The following is a 22,746-nucleotide window of genomic DNA, read 5'->3' as shown; positions in this document are numbered from 1 at the left end:
AGCCGCGGTCTGCAGGAACCGATGATCAACTTGACGGTAGGAGGAACTTCTCTACCTTTCATGGTCGACACTGGAGCGCGACATTCCACCGTCATGACCTTACCACCAGAAAGTTCCCTTACTACCGGCGGCATCTCATTAGTTGGATTCAAGGGAGAGGAAACCACCCTGCACATGACTACCCCTGTCCGCACTCAATGTTACTCACAAACGTTGATGCACTCTTTTGTCTTTGCACCAAATTGTCCAGTGAACCTGTTGGGTCGTGATCTCCTCATCAAGACGGCCCCGATCATAAAATGCAGCCCTGATGGACTCACTTTGGAGTTCCCTGATGGGAACTCCTGCCACTGCTCTACTCAATCTGTCTACACGGACGCTCAACTATTACAGCTATTCGAGGGACAAGTTACCTCACCTGCAATTGCCTGTGCCACAGCTGACATCTACTGGGCGAGAGTGGACACAGATTCAACTGATTGGAGGAAGGCGGAGAGTTTCTGGACGAAATGGTCGCCTTGGGTTCGCAGCCTTCGCACTTATGACATGGTGTCGGACTGCATGCATTGCACACTCTACTATGACAGAAAAAGTGATGAAGTGTACAGTGAAGCATTTAAGGAAGTTGAGGGAAACACGTGGCAATTGAACATGGGCGATTTGTTTGTAGGAAAGCCAGGAGTAGCCTTTTCGGTTTCTCTAACAGACGAACAACAAAAATGGTACATGATGGCAGATCCGTCCGACCCGTATATGCCACCCTGCCATCCACATGTCTCGCTGATGGTTTCTCCACAACACACAGCCAAGGATCTTGGTCCATTCGTGAGGGAGTGTACAACGGCGACTGATTGGTATGAAACAATACACGAAAACTTGTTGTATTCCAAATCTCTCGATGCCTACTGGATCCAATCTGATGCATTTTATCCCTTTTCAGTTCTTGAACATAATCTTTTGGACAGGCATCATGGCAGAGAAATGACCGATAGTGATCTCGCTGCATCCATGCTCGAACAACTTCCACAGCACTTGTGGGCCACCGACTCAACAGACGTGGGACGATGCAACGTCACTCCAGTCATTTTTCAAATAAAACCCCAGCCGATTTATATTCCACAGTATCCAACTAAAGAATCAGGGCGTCTCGGTATAACAGACACAATAAATGGGTTGCTGGAAGCGGGTGTTCTATGCAAAATTCCGCGTTCGCGATATAACACTCCCATCCTACCCGTAGAGAAAAAGAATACCGGAAAATACCGCATGGTTCACGATCTACGCGCCATCAATGCTGCTGTCTTGACACCTACCTTGCCTGTTCCCAACCCGCATTCTACCTTATCTCAACTTGCACCATCCCACACTCATTTCACTTGTATAGACTTGGCGAATGCTTTCTTTTGCATCCCGCTTGATGACTCCATGATGGAGTATTTCGCATTCACATGGAATGGTGAGTGCTATTCGTACAACCGACTGCCACAAGGCTTTGTTCTCTCTCCAGGCCTGTTCAATGCCTATTTGAAGCAACTTTTGGCGCCACTAATTCTCCCAGCCGGAGTACTATTGATCCAATATGTTGATGACATTCTGCTGGCTGCTCCTTCTGAAACTGTGTGTGTTGAAGCCACACGATCTCTGCTTGCTCACTTGGCAACGATTGGCTTGAAATGCTCGAAGAGCAAACTTCAAATCGCACGCCCTCAAGTTTCATTCCTTGGGCGGCTCATTTCGAGACACGGGACAGGCATGTCACCTTCACACAAGGATGACATCTTGCACCATCCCAAACCCACCAATGTCAAGCAAATGCTTGCCTTCCTGGGACTTTGTAATTATTCTCGACACCATGTTCCAGACTTCGCTGAACTCACACGTCCTTTGCGCGCCATGGTTAATGACCAAGGCATGCGAAACTTGACTCACTCTCTTACCTGGACTTCTGATGCAGACCAATCGTTTATCAGCTTGAAACAGTTTCTTTCCTCTGCGGCCTCGTTGGCCATTCCAGACTACACCAAAATGTTCTTTCTTGATGTGTCTGAAAAATCAATCAGTGTGTCTGCTGTGCTTTTTCAGAAAGGGGGAGTTGGTGAACGATACACTTGCTTGTATGCATCCACTCCACTTGACGTATATGAACAACGACATCCTTTATGTGCGGCTTTTGCCTCAGCTCTTGCTCGGCTCGTTCAGAAAACATCGCACATAGTTTTACATCATCCACTCACTATCCGCACATCACACAGCACTGTACATTACGTCACAAGCCAGGCATTCACCATGACAGGAGGGAGACAAAGAAAAATCGAGACAATACTAACCCAACCCCACATCTTGTTTACGCACGAAGGTGTCAACATGGCGGAAGGAATGATGGAAGGAAAACCACACTGCTGCACACAGCGGATAGTGGACGAAAACACGCTCAGAGAAGAACTGTATGAGACACCATTGAATAATCCAGACATGATACTGTTTACAGATGGCTATTGCTTCAAAGGAGAAAAAGGACTCCAGTCGGGATTCGCTGTGACACGAATGACGGATGACGACTTCACGACGGTAGTAGCAAAAAGACTAACAGGTCCCCAATCAGCACAGAGAGCTGAACTGATTGCGGTTCAAACAGCTTTAATGCTAGCCCAGGGAAAAACTGCCAACATTTACACTGACTCAGCATATGTGCACGTGGTAATACACACGGCTCTGGCTGAGTGGCAACGAAATGATTTTGTGACTGCTGTAGGAACGCCAATTAAGCATCATCAAGACATTCTAGCATTGCGAGATGCCTTAATGCTGCCCAAAGCAGTGGCCATCATTAAATGCAAAGGACATTCCAAACGCTCAGACTTTGTAGCAAAAGGAAATGATTCGGCTGATAAGGCGGCGAAAGAGGCAGCAGGCTATCATCTTCCCACATTGCAACTAATGATCAGTGAGAATGAATTAACCGATAGGGAAGAGGTGAATGAGGATACGGTCAAGTTGTGGCAAGAGCAAGCCAGTCCAGAAGAAAAGAGTGTGTGGAAGTCGAAAGGGGGTGCAAAGAGTGATAATGGAATATGGAAAAAGGATGGGAGATGCATCCCACCACAAAAACAGTTGAAACAGTTGATAAGTGAAGCCCATGGAGTGTGCCATGTAGGCGTGGATGAAACACTGAGACGACTCCACACCTGGTGGCACCCTTTCATGAGAACGATTGTAAAAAGTGAACTACAGGACTGTAGTGTTTGTAGCAGGTACAACAGCATGCCTACGACGAAGCCACCACAGGGCACTCACGATCCGGACGTGACTGCTCCTGGTCAAGTGGTTTCGATGGATTTCACTGACATGATCAAACCAGTGTCAGGATACAGGTATTTGTTGGTAATTGTGGATTCTTTTTCAGGATGGCCAGAAGCCTATCCATGCAAAACGGAAACAGCGAACGTTGTGGCTAAACACTTGATCAATCATTACATTCCAACTCATGGGTTCCCAAAGAAAATCAGGTCCGATAACGGCACTCATTTCAAAAACAAACATCTACAAGAAGTAGAGAGGGCCCTGGGTTTAAAACACTCTTTTGGTTCAGTGTACCACCCACAGTCCCAAGGTCAAGTTGAAAGAATGAACAGGAACATCAAAGAAAAATTAGCAAAAGCATTAGCATCGTCTAAGCTAAATTGGGTACAGGCTCTCCCAATTGCCTTAATGAATGTAAGGATGTCACTAAATTCAGCCAAAGGGTGGACACCATTTGAATGTCTTACCAACAGACCGTTTCCGGCACCAACAGCTCCACTGGAGGAATCGCAGGTGGAGGGACCGCCTGGGCTGCGACAGTTGACCTTTACGTTCTCCAGCCTGACCGAAAAACAGGCCGATGCTCCACCGCTAATGAATGTTTGTGAACTTGTGTGGTTAAAGGTTCTGAAAAGGAAGTGGTCGGAACCCAGGTGGACGGGTCCATACAAGGTGACGGAGAGGACTTCATCTGCGGTTCGCCTGCAAGGAAAGGGAGACACGTGGTTCCACTTGACGTCTACCAGACCAGCTTGAGGCCCCACAGGGATCAGCTTCCATCACATCAACAGCCAGGGAGACCAGCCTGGGACGACTACAACGCCTGACGACTTCGAAACAACGCTCGACGAATCCCGGACAGAGCCAGACGACTCCAAATTGAACCCGGCAACAGACAACGCAGGAGCAACTTCCACCCAGGAAAACTGCAATCCAACAGCAGCTGAGCTCACATCTTGAAAAAAAAAAAAAAAAAACACACAGCATTCCCAGCGACTCGCCCTGAATTCAAGTGGTCTGCCCAAAACAATTGTCATCGCACTCAAAGTATCCACCGACGATGATCGCCAAGTATTTGATCGGTTTGTTGCTTGTGCAACTCGCATCCACCAGGCGAGAAACTCCCCTCTCGTCGAACGAACGCTGCCCCACTCCCAAAGCTATCACTTATACCACCGTGGGATACGGAGGAAGACTCTCCTCCTCAGCCTCCACCAGAGAGGGCATCTGCTTGCATATGATAGGAAACAACCAAATAACTTTTGAATTTGACGCATGCACAATGTTTTCATGATCACCGCCATTTTTGCATGCTGGAATTACACATTAGTGTTTTTGACGTTTACGTTATTATTGTCACATTTCATATCGTTTTGAATTTATCTCACCAATGTATTTGCTGTTGAAACATCACCTTTACATAATGTTTTCAGATGCATTTAAGGGTTTCGGACTCTTACGAGTCCGAGAGAGGGAAAGCTTTTTCAAACAAGTTTTCGGACTCTTTCGAGTCCGAGAGAGGGATTGAAGATATCACCTATGTTATATGTTTAGCTTAAAACTTTGTATCATAGACAGGTCGACTTTGACTATTAGGTCTCTGTCCTGAACATCCGCTACTTAAAACAAAGAATGTAGTGTGAAGCTGGGCTCCTATTTCCCCTTGAGTGATTAACAGCCCCCCAAGTGTTTTCTTTTGCGTCTCCCACCTTGGGAAAGTCCCTGAAGGCTGTCAAGTGCCTTCGAAGAGGAACCCTAATCTCAAGATTTGTGGACCAACAGATATGGTCTGTACTTTGTCAAAATGCCAAAATCGAACTTTGCTTGACTTTCTTTGTTTCAGATTTTTACATGAGGGGAAGGACTGCCCGCCCCTAATTAATATAATTAACATACTATGCCTATATGTACGTGTGACTGTAGTTGCTCGGGGCTTCCTGATGAAATCTGAGACTCACAGGAGCCCGAATCGATTCGTGTTGTGCCCTGAACGTTCAGTAAAACATCTTGCAAGAACTTCTCCATTTCCAGCCTCTGACTTTTGCACATCAACTCAGCCCGAATCAAACGAACACGCGGAGGACCTGGGGAAGTGGAGAACGGTCAAGGGATCCCGCCGTGTCGACAACAACACACTTCCCCCTGTTTGATCATCCTCCAACAATGACATAAAGTAAAAATACATCTTACTTTTCCAAGAGTGGGGCTCCACAGATATGCCAAGCTGAAAACGCAGAGTCCCAAAAGGAGGAAGACAAACGCCAGAATCAGGGCCATGCGTTGGTAAATGCAGTACTTGCCCCTCTTCTCTTTGGCCCCCTCAACCTGTAATTGGTGAGAGTGACATGAGTAGTGCTTTTTTGGGTTTGTTTTTTGTCACTTTTTTTAGGATACCAAAGGAGGCAAAACAGATTGTGAAAAATAATGTGGGAAAACAGTGCAAAGGCAAAACGGAAAGATTTTAGATCCCTATCACTGGGTAATTTGGGAGAAGGCAAAAGTCTTCAGGTCAAGTAGGAAAATGACAAATGATGATGATGTGACAGACATACAAAAAGCAGCTTCGGTTGGGCCCATTTTGGTTTGTCTTTCAATGGTAAATGGGGTAAAAAAAATAAATGAATGCCCACAATTAAAAGTGAATTGGCTAAATAATATACCATTTAAAAGCTGTATGCCTTCAAGCTGAAATAGGACTCCTCTTAGGCCTTTTTGGCCTAAATGATTTAAAGGACAGTTGGTGGGCACCTGTCAACCAAGCGGAATGCAGGTGGTTGCTGAGGCAAAAACTCCGGCATGGGAGAAGTTCAATGAGTCTTTGGAGAATAACTTCTAGACAGCGTTTAGGAAATTAAGCATGCAGCAGCTCAGGAGGTGGAAGCAGTGCCCCATCAGCGCTCTGTAGTTGGGGATGGGCCGCTGCTGGCCTCCACTCAGGACATTGTCAGTCAGTAGGGAGAACACTCATTCCTGTGAGGAAGCGGCGTCTGCGGTGGGCTCTTCGAAGTCTTGGTTAGAGCTTGATGAGGGGATTTTGATAAGCTCTTTTATGAATGGGGAACAGAGGGTGTGCTCCAGGGTTATCACGCACTTAAGCCTCCCTGGTAAGGTCTATCCAGGAGATCTCGAAAAGAGGGTTCATCGGACCAGCAGACCAGCTCTTCAGCCTCAGCAAGGTCCTGGCGGGTGCATCGGAGTTTCTCCCCTCAAAAATCTCAGAAAATGTACTCTGTGGACTTGAATAGGACATTCAGCTGAGTGGCTCAATGAGGGCTGTGGGGGTTACTGGACCCCCTGATACAAGCCCACTTGGTCCACATTTGACCAGTGTCCTCATTTGGTCCAAATTGCTGGCAGTAAGTCATATAGAATTTCTTGGCACAGCTGAGGCATTGAGGGGCTCTGTTTGATGGCCTCAGTAATAAACCGCTGCTTTTTCTAGATGATGTGGTTCTTTTATTTCATAAAGCTATGATCTTCAACTCTTCTGAATTTAATAAAAGAGTGTCTCGTTGAGTGCTGCCATAAGTGGAGTATTTGAAATATTTTGGGGTCTTTTTCACAACTGCGTGAAGAATGTAGCGGCAAGTCACCGGGTGGATTAGTGCACGTTCTGCAGTGAGGCAGACTCTGCATCGGTGTGTTGTGGTCAGGAAGGAGCTGGGCCAAAAGATAAAGCTCTCATTTTACGGGTCGATTTATGCTTCCTACTCACACCTGTGGTCACAAACCGTGGGTCAACCGAAAAAAAAAACAACATCATGGATAAAAGTGGCTGAAAGAAGTTTCCTCCTTATGGGTTATCAATGGCTCCTCCTTAAGGCTTCCCCACACTTGAGCTATCTGCTGAGTAAAAATTTATTCAAGACCGTAGGCTCGGCAGACAGTTCTCTGTGTGTGGTTGCTGGGGACAGAAATTCAGATGGCCAATCAAAATGCGTCCTTTATTGACATGTTTTCAAGATGGTGGCCCCCCAGCGAAAGTGTCCGGGGCTCCATATTAGAGGATGAATCCGTTGATACATGGCCACATTATAGCTGTGTATATGACAAAACAGTTTATTCAAAAACATGCAAAAGCACCGGCAGCCATTCCAAGAGATGGCAACAAATTTGGCCCTCTGCCAGTCTTTTCAGTTTCATTCATCAAATCGAAGGAGGCGACATCTGGCCACATATCGACCAATTTATGCTGTAATATATAACCGCTGACAACTTTGCTGGGGGCTGGCATTTTACGCCATGTGAGTGGAGGACGGGTTTTGATTGGCCACTGAAGTGCATCTGTCATCGGTGTTAATCTGTGGAATAATTTTGAAACGGACTTATCACTTGCTGAGTTCAAAAATAAATTCAAGAGAATAGTACAGAAAACCTACATCAATCAGAGTTAAGATGATAAATTCTAAAAATTCCAAACATTCATTAAATATTATAATAAATCAGAATTAAGCTGGTAGATGGAGTAATGTACTGCAATATTCATTATGAATACAAGAGAAAATCGACATATAAAAGTGCTAGGGTGTGTATGTATAAAATCCCGATACAAACCAAAAGTTGAAAAATATCACGGTTCATGGTAAAAGCATGAGCTTTTACGGGGACTTCCTTCTTTCTTTTTCTGATTGATATAAAAATGATCTATTTATAATTAAATACATAACTTGGGGTAGGACTAGATACGTTTTTTTACTTCCTCCTACTCCTTTGAACATAATAATTGTGTGTATGATGTTTTCTCTTTCCTTTTACTATTTTACTGACCTTGCTTTCTGTCAGTTTATTACTGTATATGTTTTTATGTTCAATAAACAAAACAACAACAACAACAACAACACCTCTGAATGGCATTTGGTGAGAAGCTTGTTTACTGTTCAGTAAAGTTCTGAGAGCTGGCATGACAGTTTGTGTTTGAAAACTGTGATCTTTTGACGTGCATGTTGAAAACCAGAAAGCTAAGCTAAGCAGCTACAGTTGGGAGCTTTAACTTCACGGTAGAGCAATTAAGTGACTGCGTATCTTCTCTTCGTCTGGCTTCATTTTTTTTTTCACGTCTACATTAAAACAAGAAATGACCTTTTTGACTGTGGCATTCTACAGGATTTATCCACCATTAAAAACTCCTGATGACTAAACTACCGCCACCCTCCCTGGGCAGAGCGTAGGGACGAGGGGACGGCAACAAGTTCTGTGGAAAGGTTACAATTATTAATTTCTATTTCTCCTCAAATTTAATTTTAATCTCTCCGCTGTGAGCAATTCCCAAAGCTTGACGGCACAAATTAATAAAGGCAGGCTTTTTTTCCCATCAGGCTTTCTGTGTGGAGTAAATGAAAGCTTCTCATTTGCACTTTGTATTGTGCCTCTTCAGCTGCAGTCGACTGGACAACCTGCTGACTTCTTTTGATTTAAAAAAGACACCTACTGTTGAACACAAAAGTTGAATAGTTCTGAAGGTCTACATTGCACAAACAGTTAATGCACTTTGGGGCGGATTCTCCTATTTGTGTTTATGTCAATATCTTAGCGCACCTTCCTTGCTCACTTTCAAGGTGGCGCCATTCTCCCGTTCAGACGTCTGACACAACCATCATGCATAACATGGAAATATGTGTGCAATCACCAACGAGTTGGAATTCAGTTAAGTCAGAGGATGGCCCTAATTTGGAGGAATGTTCACGAGACGTGAATTCCGGACACTTTTATTTTGAAAATATGTAACACTTTGATTGTGAAATGAACTTGAGCAGTGGATCCGGAAGTTATCTTTGCCGGTGACATGTGTGGAGCTCATCTATAAGGTGATCCAATGGCGCTGATCCTTTTTTTCACCAATTTGCCCGTCATACGGCCGTTGGGGAGCCAGTGAGCGTATATGGGCCAGGTGTGCCCCTGCGTCATGACCTCGAGTTGGCCGCTGACAGTCATCACTTGCTGTCAGCAGCTGTGAAATGACTCAAAATGTGCATTAAGATGTTTTGCCTTGAAGAGGCGCGAGACAACAAAAAAGCACGCTTTAAATTATTATTATTATTTTTATTAAGGACACAGAAGAATATGCCCCTTAAGGTGGGTGTTTCGTTAATTAGTTTGTGTGCTTAATGTTTTATTAAGGAACGATTTGAGTGTGGAATGCAGTGTCGGCTGGTGGAGTTTTCGCCAGCGGGTGGCGAAAAGAAATAAGTAACTAATTAACTATATATATATACACACACACACACACACACACACACACACACACACACACATCCATCCATCCATTATCAGAGCCGCTTATCCTCACAAGAGTTGAGGGCGTGCTGGAGCTGATCCCAGCTGTCTTCAAGCTGAACTCGTTGCCATTGGTGCAGCAAGCCATACCCGAACCATGGGCTTTCTTAAAATAATATTTTGATGTTTTTGGCTATACGAATGATTCTGGTTTTCAAAAACACGCTGCTGAAGCTGAACCCCGCCCCCCCCATACTTAAAACATATTTTTTAATTTGCTAGCATTAGCTACTTCAGTGTTGTTGTTAGTTTCACAACCTTGGCAAAGCTGCGTTTACAAATATTAACTGCATCAGAGCCTGAGCCAACGCTAGATACCAACACTTTTTTTTCCCTTTCAAATACAAGTACTAGGAGAGCAGGATTTTTTTTTCATGCCATTATCAAAATGACTATTATATAAAAATGAACTGTAAAAAATGTACTTCAATTTGTACTTAATAAATACGTTTCAAACTGTTTCCTACTTTAGTTTTACTGAAGTAAAGGAGGTGACTCACGACTTCGACTTGAACCATAATCCCCCCCAGCCCCACAAAAAAAAGTACTTTTACATACTTAGAGAATGTGAGTGCTTTTGTCCATTCAAATCCAAATGGAAAGGAAGTACAGGTGTTTCACAGTGCTGTACTGTACTTATCTTTTAAATGTAATGTTCAATTTGCTGTACGACCATTTTTACTGAATCGGAGAACAGTAGCAAGGGGAGCAGTTTGAATATGAATCAAGTGCTCTATTTCTACATACATTGTATGGAGCATTAATGTCTTTGCCATTAATGTATTCCACGGATGTGACGTGTCAGTGACAGTGACCATAAAACGCGAGGCACTTCAAAGTGTCCTCCGGGCCTGCTGGTGTGCGTACGACTCTCCTGAGGCATCTTGCATAAGCTCTGGCAACTTGAGCTGAGTGGAAACTTAACTGTCTGTCGTTTTGGAACCAAGAGGGAAAGTGGGGCACGAGAGCAGAGATGCAGAAAAGGCAGCGATGACGATCAACTGAGCGGTGTGAGAGTGCGCGGCCCGCTCGCCGGCGACTGTTTTCAAGATTTTTCAGAATAAACCAGGAGCTTTGAGGAGGATAGCGCCTGCGGCCCCCCGCTGTCGGTGTGCAAAGAGCGGGCGCTTGCTCAGGGAAACGGCAGAAGCAGCAAGCAGATATGGCAGTTTATCACACCAAAACACACTCAAACCATTTTGTATACATTTGGGATGAAAATCAGCCGGCCCCCTAATCACTTATTCATCCTATTTATGATTTGAATCTGAAGTAAGTCACATCTTTGTTATATGCATAAATATGAATACGACTTCAAGGTTACTCTTTTGTGCGGAAAGTCTGCAACAGGTGCGAAGAGCAGATATTTCACAGCCAAAAATCCCATCTTCCCTCCTGCTCAATAATAAAAGGAGAGGCACAAGGATATCCTCCACATTGAGCAAAGAGAAGAGTTTCCATTTTAAGTGAGCCTCAAAAAAACTGAATGAAGATGGACACATTTCATTACTGACAAAACTCAAAGCACTCAAGAGACCGTGGCACAGACATGCAGCCTTCACTTTTTTCAAAGAGCGCACATTCTTTCTCCCGCTCTCTTTTTAATGAACTTCCACTTCCATCAACACTTTAATTTGTTTTGCAGGAATATTTCACAGGTGCTGACCTTTTCTTCACTTCACTTTACTTTAAACGTTACGCATTTTCCTAAAACTACTCCACCAATAGCAGTTAATACCAAATGCAATAAAATTCCATTACACTATCCACATATAAATAACAGAAAAATACTCACATCATTATAGAGAACCTGCTGGCTGCTGGACTGGCTGCTAGACTCCATGATGCAAGTCCAGGGAAGGAATGTGCTCTTGGTTGTGGGGGTGGGGGGGAAATCAACCTTCTTCTCTGCAAACCAAAAGAGTCACAGCCTCATTCCTTCGCTGCAATTTGGGAGGGGAGGGAAGTTTCTTAGACGGAGTGGAATTACTGCAACATTTGTGATAGCCATTAAAAGCCAAGCCAGAAGTCTGCTGCATACCTGCACTGCTTTCAAAGATGGAACGCCACCAATGGCCCTCTGGTGAAGGAAGGACACACAATGTGGTTGAAAGAAAAGCAATAGCTCATGGCAATCACTCCTTTGATATTCTTGATACTGGGGGGCACTACTAGAATGTCTGCCCCCCGCCCCCCTCCCCACTCTGCTAGTGTCACTTTTGGCCTATTAGTGTGCAATTATAATTTGCCAGAGAACTGATGTGCTTGTATATACTTTATACCTTACTAGTAGCATGTAATTGTCCTACTAGTATGTCATGGTCATGTTACTTGTGGGCAGAAATGTCATACAGTAAAGGAAAGCAGCAGTGGGGGGGGGGGGGGGGGGATCAGAGACAGTAATTCCACTAGTGTACTGTGATCATTGCACTAGTGTGTTGAATCATCATACTAGTCAGGACAAAGAGTGTAGTAGTACCTTAAGGTGGATATCAACAATATTGAATAACATAAACCTCTGAAGGATGCTTTAAGGAGCTCTGATGGAGGTCACGGTTTGGGGTTGATGCATACCTGTCAACTCATACGGTTTAGCCATAGTTCATACGGATATTGTGGTGAATCTTACGTATATGGCCGTATCGCACAAATCATACGGATTCTGAAAATTTCCGTTCCCCCCCCAAACAGGTAGTTCCGTTTGCTTTTGCCCAGAATGGTGATAGTCTACTCGAATGCTTTCATTTCGAAAGTAAATATGAATGGATGCTGTAACTTCGAGCCGATGGGTCAGCATTTGGAGTCGGTGAAAAAAGTAACGCAGGAATACAACTCTGAACACAGTAATGCCACTAAGTAGAATGATGATTAGACGTTAACCAGACATTGTATTATGGAGATCTACAATAAATAGCATTGAAAATTTCGTGGGTTTTTTTCTGCCGTTATTTTGACATATAAAATGCTTTGGTATGTTATAAGGATTTTTTGCTCTTTATAAGGATTTTTTTGGTAGTTTATACAGGTTGGCGCTGCGAAAAGTTGACAGGTATGTTGATGCATCCATCTGAAAAAGGTGAGACAGAGTCTGCAATGCCTCATCATGCCTGTCGAGCAACCCTGTACAACGGATAAGTAACAAGGCGGTGTGACAGTTGTTGTTTCACTAGCACAGTGATTCCCAAACATTGTGCCACGGCACATTAAGTTCCTATGAGAGATCAGATGTCCTGCAGGAAATTATCCAAATTCATTAAATGGAGATGAACATTTTTATTTACTTATTTATGTATGATGATGTTCAGTGACAATCATGATTCCAAAGCAAACCCCAGTGTACTTCTGTCCAGCAAGACTTTCAAGTGTTTTATTGTTTCTTTGTTTTGTTTTTCCCATCCATCACAGAGGTTACACTGTATATCTTTTTTCCTTTTAAAAAAGTTGTGATTTCAATGCAGAAATGATTTTTTTCCTCTAAATGCAGTAAATATTGAACCGGTTTTAAAGGCTTTCGGGGGATGATTGAAAAAGTGATTCAAACTCTTCAAATAATGCCAGCCTAAAAGTTTATTCATCTCTTGGCGATCTTTTCAATGTCAGCCGCTGATACCAGTTATTCTCATCTCATCCGTACTATAAGCTGTTGAAAATGCCATTGAGACTCAACAAAGGGTGCGATCACACCGTTATTGCTTTTTTGAGCCAGAAAAGAGGTGTTTAAACCCCCCCCCCCCCCCCAAAAAAAGGTGTTAGGCTTGTGACATTGACGATATATGATGAAGATCATGAATGGACAGGTCTTGGTTTGCTGACGTAATAGACTGTCTTGGCACCTGCTGCTTCCTATAAATATCCTTCCCTGCTAATAACATTGTGAGAAAACAGCATTCACACTGAGCCAAAAAAGAAAATTATCCCTCCTTATAATTATATCTCATCTGGGCACCTTAGCCCAACCACCTTATCAATATCTGTATTTATATTGCACTTAATTGAATGGTGTACATCGAAACAGTAACATTCATTTTGTGAATGTGAAGACTTTGTTTTTCTTCTTGCTACCCAATCTTGCTGCTGTAGACTGTAAATTTACCCGATGTGGGACAAATAAAGGATATCTTATCTTATCTTATTTACTCTTATTTTTCTGTTGCTGCAATGTGGAAGATCTCTTGGTGCAAGACAATCCCCAATTTCGCAAATGGCTGCACTCCTTTCAAGAGTGGAAGACTTCAAATAGTCCTCCGGTGGATAGAAGAGAATCAGAATTAATTGCTACTTCCGCTTGTCTTCATATATATATATATATATATATATATATATATATACATATATATAAAGCCTACATGGAACGCCATAACCAGGTGGCTGGCATAGTCTACCGAAACATCTGCGCGGAGTGTGGACTGCAAACCCCAAGGTCAAAATGGGAAACACCTCCGAAGGTGGTGGAGAATGAGCGAGCGAAGATCCTGTGGGACTTCCAGATACAGACTGACAAGATGGTAATGGCGAACCAACTGGATATCGTGATCATAGATAAAAGGCAGAGGAAAGCCGTTGTAGTGAATGTAGCAGTTCCAAGTGATGGAAACATCAGAAAGAAGGAACACGAGAAACTGGAGAAATACCAAGGGCTCAGAGAGGACCTGGAGAGAGCCTGGAAAGTAAAGGTGACAGTCGTGCCTGTGGTGATCGGAGCACTCGGGGCAGTGACCCCCAAACTGGATGAGTGGTTGCAACAGATCCCGGGAACAACATCGGACATCTCAGTCCAGAAATGTGCAGTGCTGGGAACAGCAAGGATACTGCGCAGAACCCTCAAGCTTCCTGGCCTCTGGTAGGGAACCCGAGCTGAATGGGGGACGGACACCACCCGATGGGTGAGACGAGGAAAAAAAAATATATATATATATAAAATAAAATTAATAATTACATACACTACTAGCAGGAATCAGCATTCAGATTTTGCATTTAGATTTTGCCAAAAAAACCCCCACAAAAATCCCAAAATCCCTATTGTGGAATAGTAATTATTCACATCGAAATAACAAAATAATTACCACACAAGCAGCATTTTTTTGCTACAATATTGATATGTTGCTGTGAAAAATTAAATCTTCCAATTTTCCCATTAAGACACAATATAAGACTTCCACATCAAACATAAAATATTGTTTTGTGACTATATACACATACAGTATATATATATACACAATATATATACACACACACACACACACATAGGGATAATTTGGAGTGTTCAATCAGCCTGCTATGCATGTTTTTGGAAGGTGGGAGGAAACCCACGCTGGAGAACATGCAAACTCCACATAGGCTGGAGCCGGAATCGAATCCTGCATGCACCTCTGCACTATGATGCTCACCCAATAACCAGTTGACACCCGTGCCGCCCTATATATAATACAATATTACAAGATTGAATGATGGGTGAGGGCGTCTCTCTCACATGCACACACACACACAGACACACACATACACGCGTGTACACACATGCCCACAAAAACCCATTGCTGCGTTTTAAGGTTAAGCGAGACCTAGCCAGCTGGCAGCTTTCCACAGGTCCGCTAAGCCATTCTAAAACATTATCTCAAGTAGATGTATCGAACAATACGCAGCCACATTTATAATTTCATACATACTGTTGATATGGTGAGAAAGGGAAGTGTGCAAAATATCCACATTTTCCCTTTATTTCTCAACCACTTTCCTTCCTAATGCCAATCTGCTTCTTCCTTGACAATCACATCATGTTTTTGTGGTTCAAATAAAAACAAACCAAAAGGTACAGTGTGTTGCACTATATGTGGCACCCCAAGATATGATTCAGAGTTGCATCGCAGTCTTTCTGTTGCAACACAGTAGTGTCACGAAATGTGACAAGTAGCTGTGTATTGTGTGGTGCTTTATTCACTCGGTGTGCAGCGAGGAGTTGCCAACTTTATATCTATATATCTTTTTCTTCCTCAATGGTCCACTTGGTGTGCGGCAGGTCTCATTTAATTATAGATACAAAATCAGAAAGGAGCTTATTACACCTCATTCATCCTTAAAGTTAAGGGAGTGTTTAAAAGTCGGATTTATTTATTTATTTATAATAAAACGGTCAACTTCTTCATCTACTTAGATCACACTTTGACCAATTTGGAAGCATCTCTTTGAGGGGTGTTCACACGGCAACTTTTACTCCTGTGTAGCACCGGTGCTGCCCCACATAGAGCGTTCACACGTACAAAGTTATACCAGTGTAGCCCCTGAAAACAGCTTATACCGGAGCAAATTTAACCCTGCTCAGGGGGTGGTTTAAAAATTTACTCCAGAGTAAATGCTAGTTTGCGAGGCATCACCGATATATAATGGGACGTGTGAACACTACAGGGGTAGACTCGCTACGCGTGAGAAGAGTTGATTACATACGGGTATTGAATGCGTTGCTTTCGTGCTCTGTTGTACGTCATCTTTCCTTTCTCTCTTCTCTCATCCTTTTACGGTCTCTGATAGACCACAGCACTGATTTGTCCAGAGAAGTATAAATCATGTTTTTTCGATGTCACAAACAAGGCGGGGAAAAGGAAGGACACTTTACGCATGAGCGTGTTTTATTTGTGGTGCTTAACATTCTATTTAGAAAATGATGAAGACATGCTCGGTGAGTTCTGCCTGAGGTTGACCATCATTCGGAGAAGTGGTCAAGCTGCAAACCATTTAGGAGGCTTTATTTGAGTCTATCTCAACATTGTCAAGATCTGATTGTGACGGGACCTTGTCAGCTCTTTCCCATTGATATAAATCTTCCCAATTACTGTGACATTTTGCTTTGGTAAATGGTAAATGGTCTCTGCTCTTTCAAGATTTGTGTTGTGTCAGCAGCCGTGTTAAGCATCCAGGGACCTCTTTTCCCTTCGGAACACTACGCTAGTGACATAATAAAACATTCATTAACTCCACAGAAAGTCCTTGTAGTAGTATTTTAATGATGAATTGTAATGCAAGTACAGTATACAAATACAACCCTAAGCCAAAAAACAAAAATAAAATAAAATCCAGAAACTAAATCCCATAAAATAATCTTTCGACACTCTCCACTCGAATGATGAATAAGAATGGGATGCTCTCTGTCACACACACATGACCATGTGAGTATAAAACAGTCCTTCGCAAATGGGGGGTGCGGTGCGATACCAAGGGAAGGGGGGGGGTAGCTCTTGCAGGGGCATGCTCACAACAATTTTATTGACAACTGACTACTATTATTATACTACTATACTACTATAATATATTTTATTGACTACTATTCATCGTCGCAGTGGAGAGGTGGGGGCAAAACAAGAAATAAGAGGAGCACTGGTACAAAATGAAATTAGACACACATGTAATGTGCAACACACACCATTCGTGCATGAGTCGAGATCTCCACTTGATGCTCCAACTCGTCAAATGTCACTGATGGACCTGAATGCACAACGCCAGAAGAGCCAACGTAAAGTCCTTTGTTCACAGAAAGGCATCGGACACCATTTGAATCTGTGAATCATTTGTTCTTTCTTTCAGTTGGAAACTGAAATCCGAAAAGGGACTTCTTTGTCTTGAATGTAACACAAAGTACAAATTTGACCAGTTTTTATGATTGAAATGTTTTGCCCAGAAACAAAAGGAAACCAGACCACAGGACTTCATTTGATTCTAATATTCACCTAGATGAGTTTACACGACCTTGACGTTTGGTAACTAGCATGAGTTCAGATTTGTCAACTTGTTAACTGCCAAAATCAGACCAGACCACAAACACGATCCAAATGATCCATCAGGCACATTACTGTATAACACGGACGACTTTCTCTTATGAGGAACAAGAGGTATATTTCTTCAGGAGTTATACACAAGTGCCCGAACGACTATTTTTCTGTCTGATCACATTGTTTTTAACTCATTTCAGTCCACACAAAACTCCCCGAGTGCAATCATAGACTTAAGGCAAGCGACTTAAACAACACCATTACTTTCATTGTTCTTTTAGCCATTGCGCAATGACACATGAGGAACTATGTATGCAGTAGTACTCAAATGGGGAACGAGTCCCCAGAAAGTCAGTACAGTCTCGTGCAAATAGACCAAGCAGATGGAAAATGTTCACAATGATTCAGTGTTTGACTGCAGCAAAAGCACATCCTCTGGTCAGTCATCTTGCATGAAGCTTCTGACAACAATGGGTTATATGTCAATATAATATGTAAGTTCGACTAAAAAAAACAACAAACAATTGAATAATTGGCAACAACATAATCCGTCACTATTTTGATTTTAGATTGCCAATTGGAAATAATAAGAACAAATGATAAACACATTCATTGAGTGTCGTATCAAGCCAACAGAAGAGAGACAAAAACAGGAAGTAGAAATATACATAAAACAGGAACTCTGGTAGACTTCAAATTGTCCACTTTGGCTCTATACTCATCAAGATAGCTTTGATCGGATTTTTTGGCTGCAGCATTTGCTAAGAACTGTCATGAGGCCCACTGAGATGCTTTGCTTTTTATTTATTTTGACAAAAAGACGACAGAAGTTCCGCTCAAAGTAGTGACGGTAGTTGTTCAAGCAGATGCTGATTCCTGAAACAAAGGTATGTATTTTTTCAGTGACCATCTGGAAAAAAAAAAAGTTCCTTTTCAGGCAGCTTCCCTGTCTGTCACTCAGAAAGAAAGAAAGAGGCCCACATATCCACACTCATTTTGAGTCCTTTACAACACAAGGGGAAACAGACACTACTCGGAAAGAAAAATGACAAGATGATTTGCATGAACAAAAGGTACGGATGAATTTAGAAAACAGACACAAACCCGAGCAGGCCTGAGAATGTTTTTAGTGTTTCCCATCTGCGCCCTACCTCCTCTGGGTCCATTCAGGTCAAATATGACAAGTAATCCTGTGTGATTTAATCATCCGCTTCCTGCCTCAACACCACTACACTTCCTCAGGCTTTCATTACAGAGGAAGCAGAGGTGGAGTGGAACGGGCTCGACCCGAAAAGCCAGTCACCTTTACCATCTCGGTCCAGAGAAAGATTTGAAACTCTCCAACTGTCATCACTCAGGATTTTCCCCTATGCTCCGTTGAAGGCGGGGAAGGAAGCGCTTTGTGCAGGAAGTTTACACTGTGCTCTTTTTCCCACTTGACGTTTGACTCTTCAACTTAAGTTGTGACACCCTATGATGAAATACCTCTTCAGAAGTACAAAGCACTCACTCAGGTTCCACAGGTAATACTCAAACTTGTCAAGAGATGCTTTGTGATGGTTCTTACGGTTGATAAGATCATTTCAGTGTGTAAACTGAACACTTGCCACATCTTTCTTACCTTCACCATGTTGTGATAGACTGGAATCGGGACAGTTTGTGGTCACTGTCATCATCATAGGGCCCGGATGACACCGGTATAATTGCATGCATCCCACACTATTAGTTCTCACGTAAGTGTCATAAGCAATGGAATCACGATTGCTAGTCAAACTCTCTTTTTCAGATCTGCTGTCCAGCCAGAGAAAGAGTTTTAAGGACCACCAGGCTGTGTTGCGAGTTAGCAATTTGTTTGCTGCAGTGTGGCTGATTTGCAGCGTGTTGGCCATCACATAGAGGACAAGTCTTATAGTTTGAAGCCAAGTCTTAAAAGAAAACAGTCTTATTACATGAAGGTCTGCTGTAGAGAGAAAAAAAATGGAAATCATCCCGGCTATCCACTGGTGAAGCAGCCTTCCACTCTGGGTTGACTTTGCTGATATGGCTTAGTCAAGTGTCTAACGATTTGTAGCTCCCCAGGACAAATGAACTGATAATGGCAGTGACGGAACAAAAGACTCAGCCGCATTTTTAATATACTCCAGCATCGATTCCTACCTTTCATCACTGAAGTTCAAGGCAAAGACCAAAGATGTGATGGAGAAGAATCACATAGATCCAATCAATATCAGAGGAGTTTCTTCTCTGACACATCCAGAAATTCGATGAATAGAAATGTGGATCATGCCGCTCCGCATCATGCCGCACCCGACGCTTAAACAGCCATTTCCTCACGGCTCACCATGCCACTTGCCGGGGAGTTTTCTCAATTTCGTGCTTGGCGAGACGGATGTATTTACTTATATAATTGTATTCCCCATCCAATTTACAATGCGATTAAAAATTAATACAATTTGGGATTTGAAGAGGGGCATTCCTGTGAAAATGATCTCAACTGGAAGGGCAGAACATTGTTCTTCCTGCTTTGCAGCATTTTTAATATCACGAAACTCGTACAGAAGCAATGAAAGAGAACAGATTTTCCTCCGTAAGTCTACCTGCTAATCGTATTTCCACAAATATGTTTCTCCAGGTATGAGACAAAAATATTTCCCTGTGATATCATTTTCTTGGTTTCGTTAAATCCACTTTGGGCTCGTTTCGTCAAAGTGGAGTTCTCTCCTCAATGAGCACTGAGTTTCAAGTCCCCGACCTCCCATCACTGAGTGCAACGGGCTCTGCAATGGAGCCAAACGTTAGTCACAGCCAGATTGTAATTACCTCTGCACCCGGCAGAAGCAAACCGATTGACTCTTCAAGATGAACGACAGCATGTAAAGGCCAGTCATTAGCCACAGGCTTCACCGGGCGGATTGGTGCAACGAGAGGAAGAATATTTCATTTCGGACTAAACTCGTGACTCACTTGTAACATTTCTTTTTTCTGTGGGACTTTTTTATGGACACTCGCAACTTGGCACATCGCTGGTCATGAAAGACTTTCTCACGAAGAGCTGAGTACATCAACCTGCGTTTTGAACAGTTGTTGCATCATCACTAAGGTGCACAGTGATACTCTCATCTTCTGATTCAAAGGAGTCTTATTTTCTGACTTCATATTTTTTCCACAAACACTAACATTATATCATTGTGCTTACAGAATTATTTTTAACACTATCAGGCACAGCTGTAACTGTAGTGGACAGCTTATCGTGTGATCAGGTTACAGGGTGCATGGAAGCATTAAAAAGTACTGCTTGCTCCTTTATTCTGTAAATCAATCTTTAGAAATCACAGGCCAGAACAAAAGAGTCGGTTTTGTACTGGTGAGAGATCTCTAGTCAAAAAATAAAGTACACAGAATGATTTGTGGGGAGAGGTTCTGCATGTGAGTAATTCAGAATGACCCACCTGTAGTATTGGAAATAAAGGCATAATCAATCTAAATTGTGGCTTCTCTTCCCCCCCTCATTGCACTGCAAAAAATTTCATTATAAGGCAGTAAATAATAATACATTAAAGGCTGCGAAGAGAGGCAATTACTCATCCATTGAAAGGATCAATAATTATAGATTGCGGTATGCAAATTCAACTGTAGCTGTTTGGCCAAAAACTGTCATTTTTTTTTCTTTCTTTCAAAGGCATATCGTTTCTGATGTCATGCTTGTTTAGCAGTTTAATTACAGTGATAGCAGTGTCAGAGAGCAGTTGCACTCGAGTTTACTAGGATGACAGGAACCAAAATACAAACGACATTGAGGAGGGATCACAAGCAATCGATAATCAAATCTAAAACGTTGCATGAAAATGTGGCATGCTGGTCTAATTATGCCACAATAATATTGGTTCAATTAGTGCGAAGCATAATTATTGACAGTGATATGTTATGGCATATTAAGGAATTCTAGGACACTCAAAAATGTATTAAACCAGTGATTTTCAAACTTTTTTGAGCCAAGGCACACTTCTTTTATTGAAAAATAATCTCACGGCACACCACTAACGCACTCCGGTTTTATTCAACGGCTTCAAATGAAATCACTTTGTATGCCCATCCTTTGTGGGCATATATACGTGCACACATTGAGTGGAGTGCTTTTGGCTCATTCCGCTGCTTTTTGCCTGTTTGAATTCAAGAAAATGTACCGGTAATTATTCAAATTCGAGACGAGTGATATTTGGACAAATGGATCCGTTTGAAGCCCAAACCAGTTGGACACAGATGGCAGCACATGTGAAACTGACTGACGAGAACACTGGAATGAATAATTAAATGACGTGCGAAATCGGGCCATGCTGATCCATCACCCGTACACCTGTTGCCTTGGAACACCAGGCAGCAAACTGTCACCATCCATTGCAGGCAGCGCAGGAATAAGTGGATGATGACATTTTTATCCAGAGTATCAAGCTGATTACACAGACAATGGAGCTGCTAACTACTGCCAGTCTGTTATCATTCAGTTTCAACAAAACACTCCGTGAGAGTGTGGATTCCAGCATGCTTCAATTGGATTAGGATGTGTCGTTTCCCTTAATCCCTGGCACAGGGCGGCTCTCCAGCGATGGTGAAGGTGAACAATTGTCAGCTAAACGGTGCCGTTAATCGGGTGGATACACAAGTTTAAACATTTTGATGGGGCAAAGTATATATTGCATAAATACCGCAGGGATTTTTGGAAAGTGGAATGAATAGATGAGTCGAAAAAGAGGGAAGTGGCTTTTTAGCAATTTGGACTTGCAATTCACTGCAGACTTGCAAAACTGAAGGGCCAAAACACAACTGCTTTTATGGACGGTAAAAATGAAGAAACACACATTTTATTGAATTTGTTGAATTCTCATATTAAGCAGGCTTGCCGACTCAAGGCCTGCATTTGTTTGAGTTTAAAAGCAGACTGGCGAATTGACTCAAACAGAACAGCCTGAAGGGATATATATATATATATATAATTTTTTTTGGCAGGCAGTTTTGCCTTGAACGGGTATTGAATCAGGCAATATGATGTCATGGAGTGAAAGCAGAGCAGTAAACACAAAGTCACAGAGATGGATTAAGAATGTTGGCTCTGTTGATGAAGCTGCACAGAGCTGAAGGTTAAAACAGGAACAAACAACTGTGCAAAGAAAATACTTGGGACTTTTAAACTGATCTATTGAGTAGTCGTTCTGGAGGCTTGGAAAATGGCTCCAAAGTGAATGAGCAGCCCTGCCATTGACTTCTGGAACGCCAGCCATAAATAGAGGAAAAATAATATATGCAACAGTTAAATGTAGAAAATTAGACCATATATATATATATATATATATATATATATATATATATATATATATATATATATATATATATATATATATATATATACACACACACACAC

General features: G+C 42.5%; 2 protein-coding genes across 4 annotated transcripts in view; one reads left to right on the top strand and one right to left on the bottom strand.

Moving 5' to 3' along the window:
- Positions 1 to 18,629, bottom strand: part of tnmd (tenomodulin) — an 85,170-nt gene extending 66,541 nt beyond the window's left edge. The window contains exons 1-4 of one of the 2 annotated variants that reach the window (XM_086133388.1): positions 18,482 to 18,629; positions 11,615 to 11,653; positions 11,369 to 11,516; positions 5,491 to 5,625 (exon numbers count right to left, since the gene is read on the bottom strand). In XM_086133388.1, the coding sequence (XP_085989514.1) occupies positions 5,491 to 5,625; positions 11,369 to 11,416 (183 nt within the window). In that variant the 5' untranslated portion in view covers positions 11,417 to 11,516; positions 11,615 to 11,653; positions 18,482 to 18,629. Of the gene's footprint in view, positions 1 to 5,490; positions 5,626 to 11,368; positions 11,517 to 11,614; positions 11,654 to 16,984; positions 17,051 to 18,481 lie in introns of those variants that run through there. The other variant, XM_086133396.1, reaches the window with a different exon arrangement.
- Positions 22 to 4,064, top strand: LOC147208343 (uncharacterized). Of its 2 annotated transcripts, none has more exons than XM_086133418.1 (2): positions 22 to 854; positions 3,925 to 4,064. In XM_086133418.1, exons 1-2 carry the CDS (start codon positions 22 to 24, stop codon positions 3,929 to 3,931), a joined length of 840 nt encoding a protein of 279 aa, XP_085989544.1. In that variant the 3' UTR covers positions 3,932 to 4,064. The 2 variants fall into 2 exon arrangements, with proteins under 2 accessions (XP_085989544.1, XP_085989533.1); XM_086133407.1 differs by lacking the exon at positions 3,925 to 4,064 and adding an exon at positions 941 to 1,090.
- Positions 18,630 to 22,746: the final 4,117 nt, after the last annotated feature.

Source organism: Hippocampus guttulatus, chromosome 2 (assembly GCF_054856545.1).
Source record: "Hippocampus guttulatus isolate MCC_2025c chromosome 2, RoL_Hgut_1.0, whole genome shotgun sequence".
In the NCBI taxonomy this organism is placed as follows: Eukaryota; Metazoa; Chordata; class Actinopteri; order Syngnathiformes; family Syngnathidae; genus Hippocampus; species Hippocampus guttulatus.
This window is presented reverse-complemented; position numbering and strand designations above follow the sequence as displayed.

Coding starts and splice junctions, on each gene's coding strand:
- LOC147208343 (XM_086133418.1), top strand. CDS start 22: ATGATCAACTTGACGGTAGGAGGAACTTCTCTACCTTTCATGGTCGAC.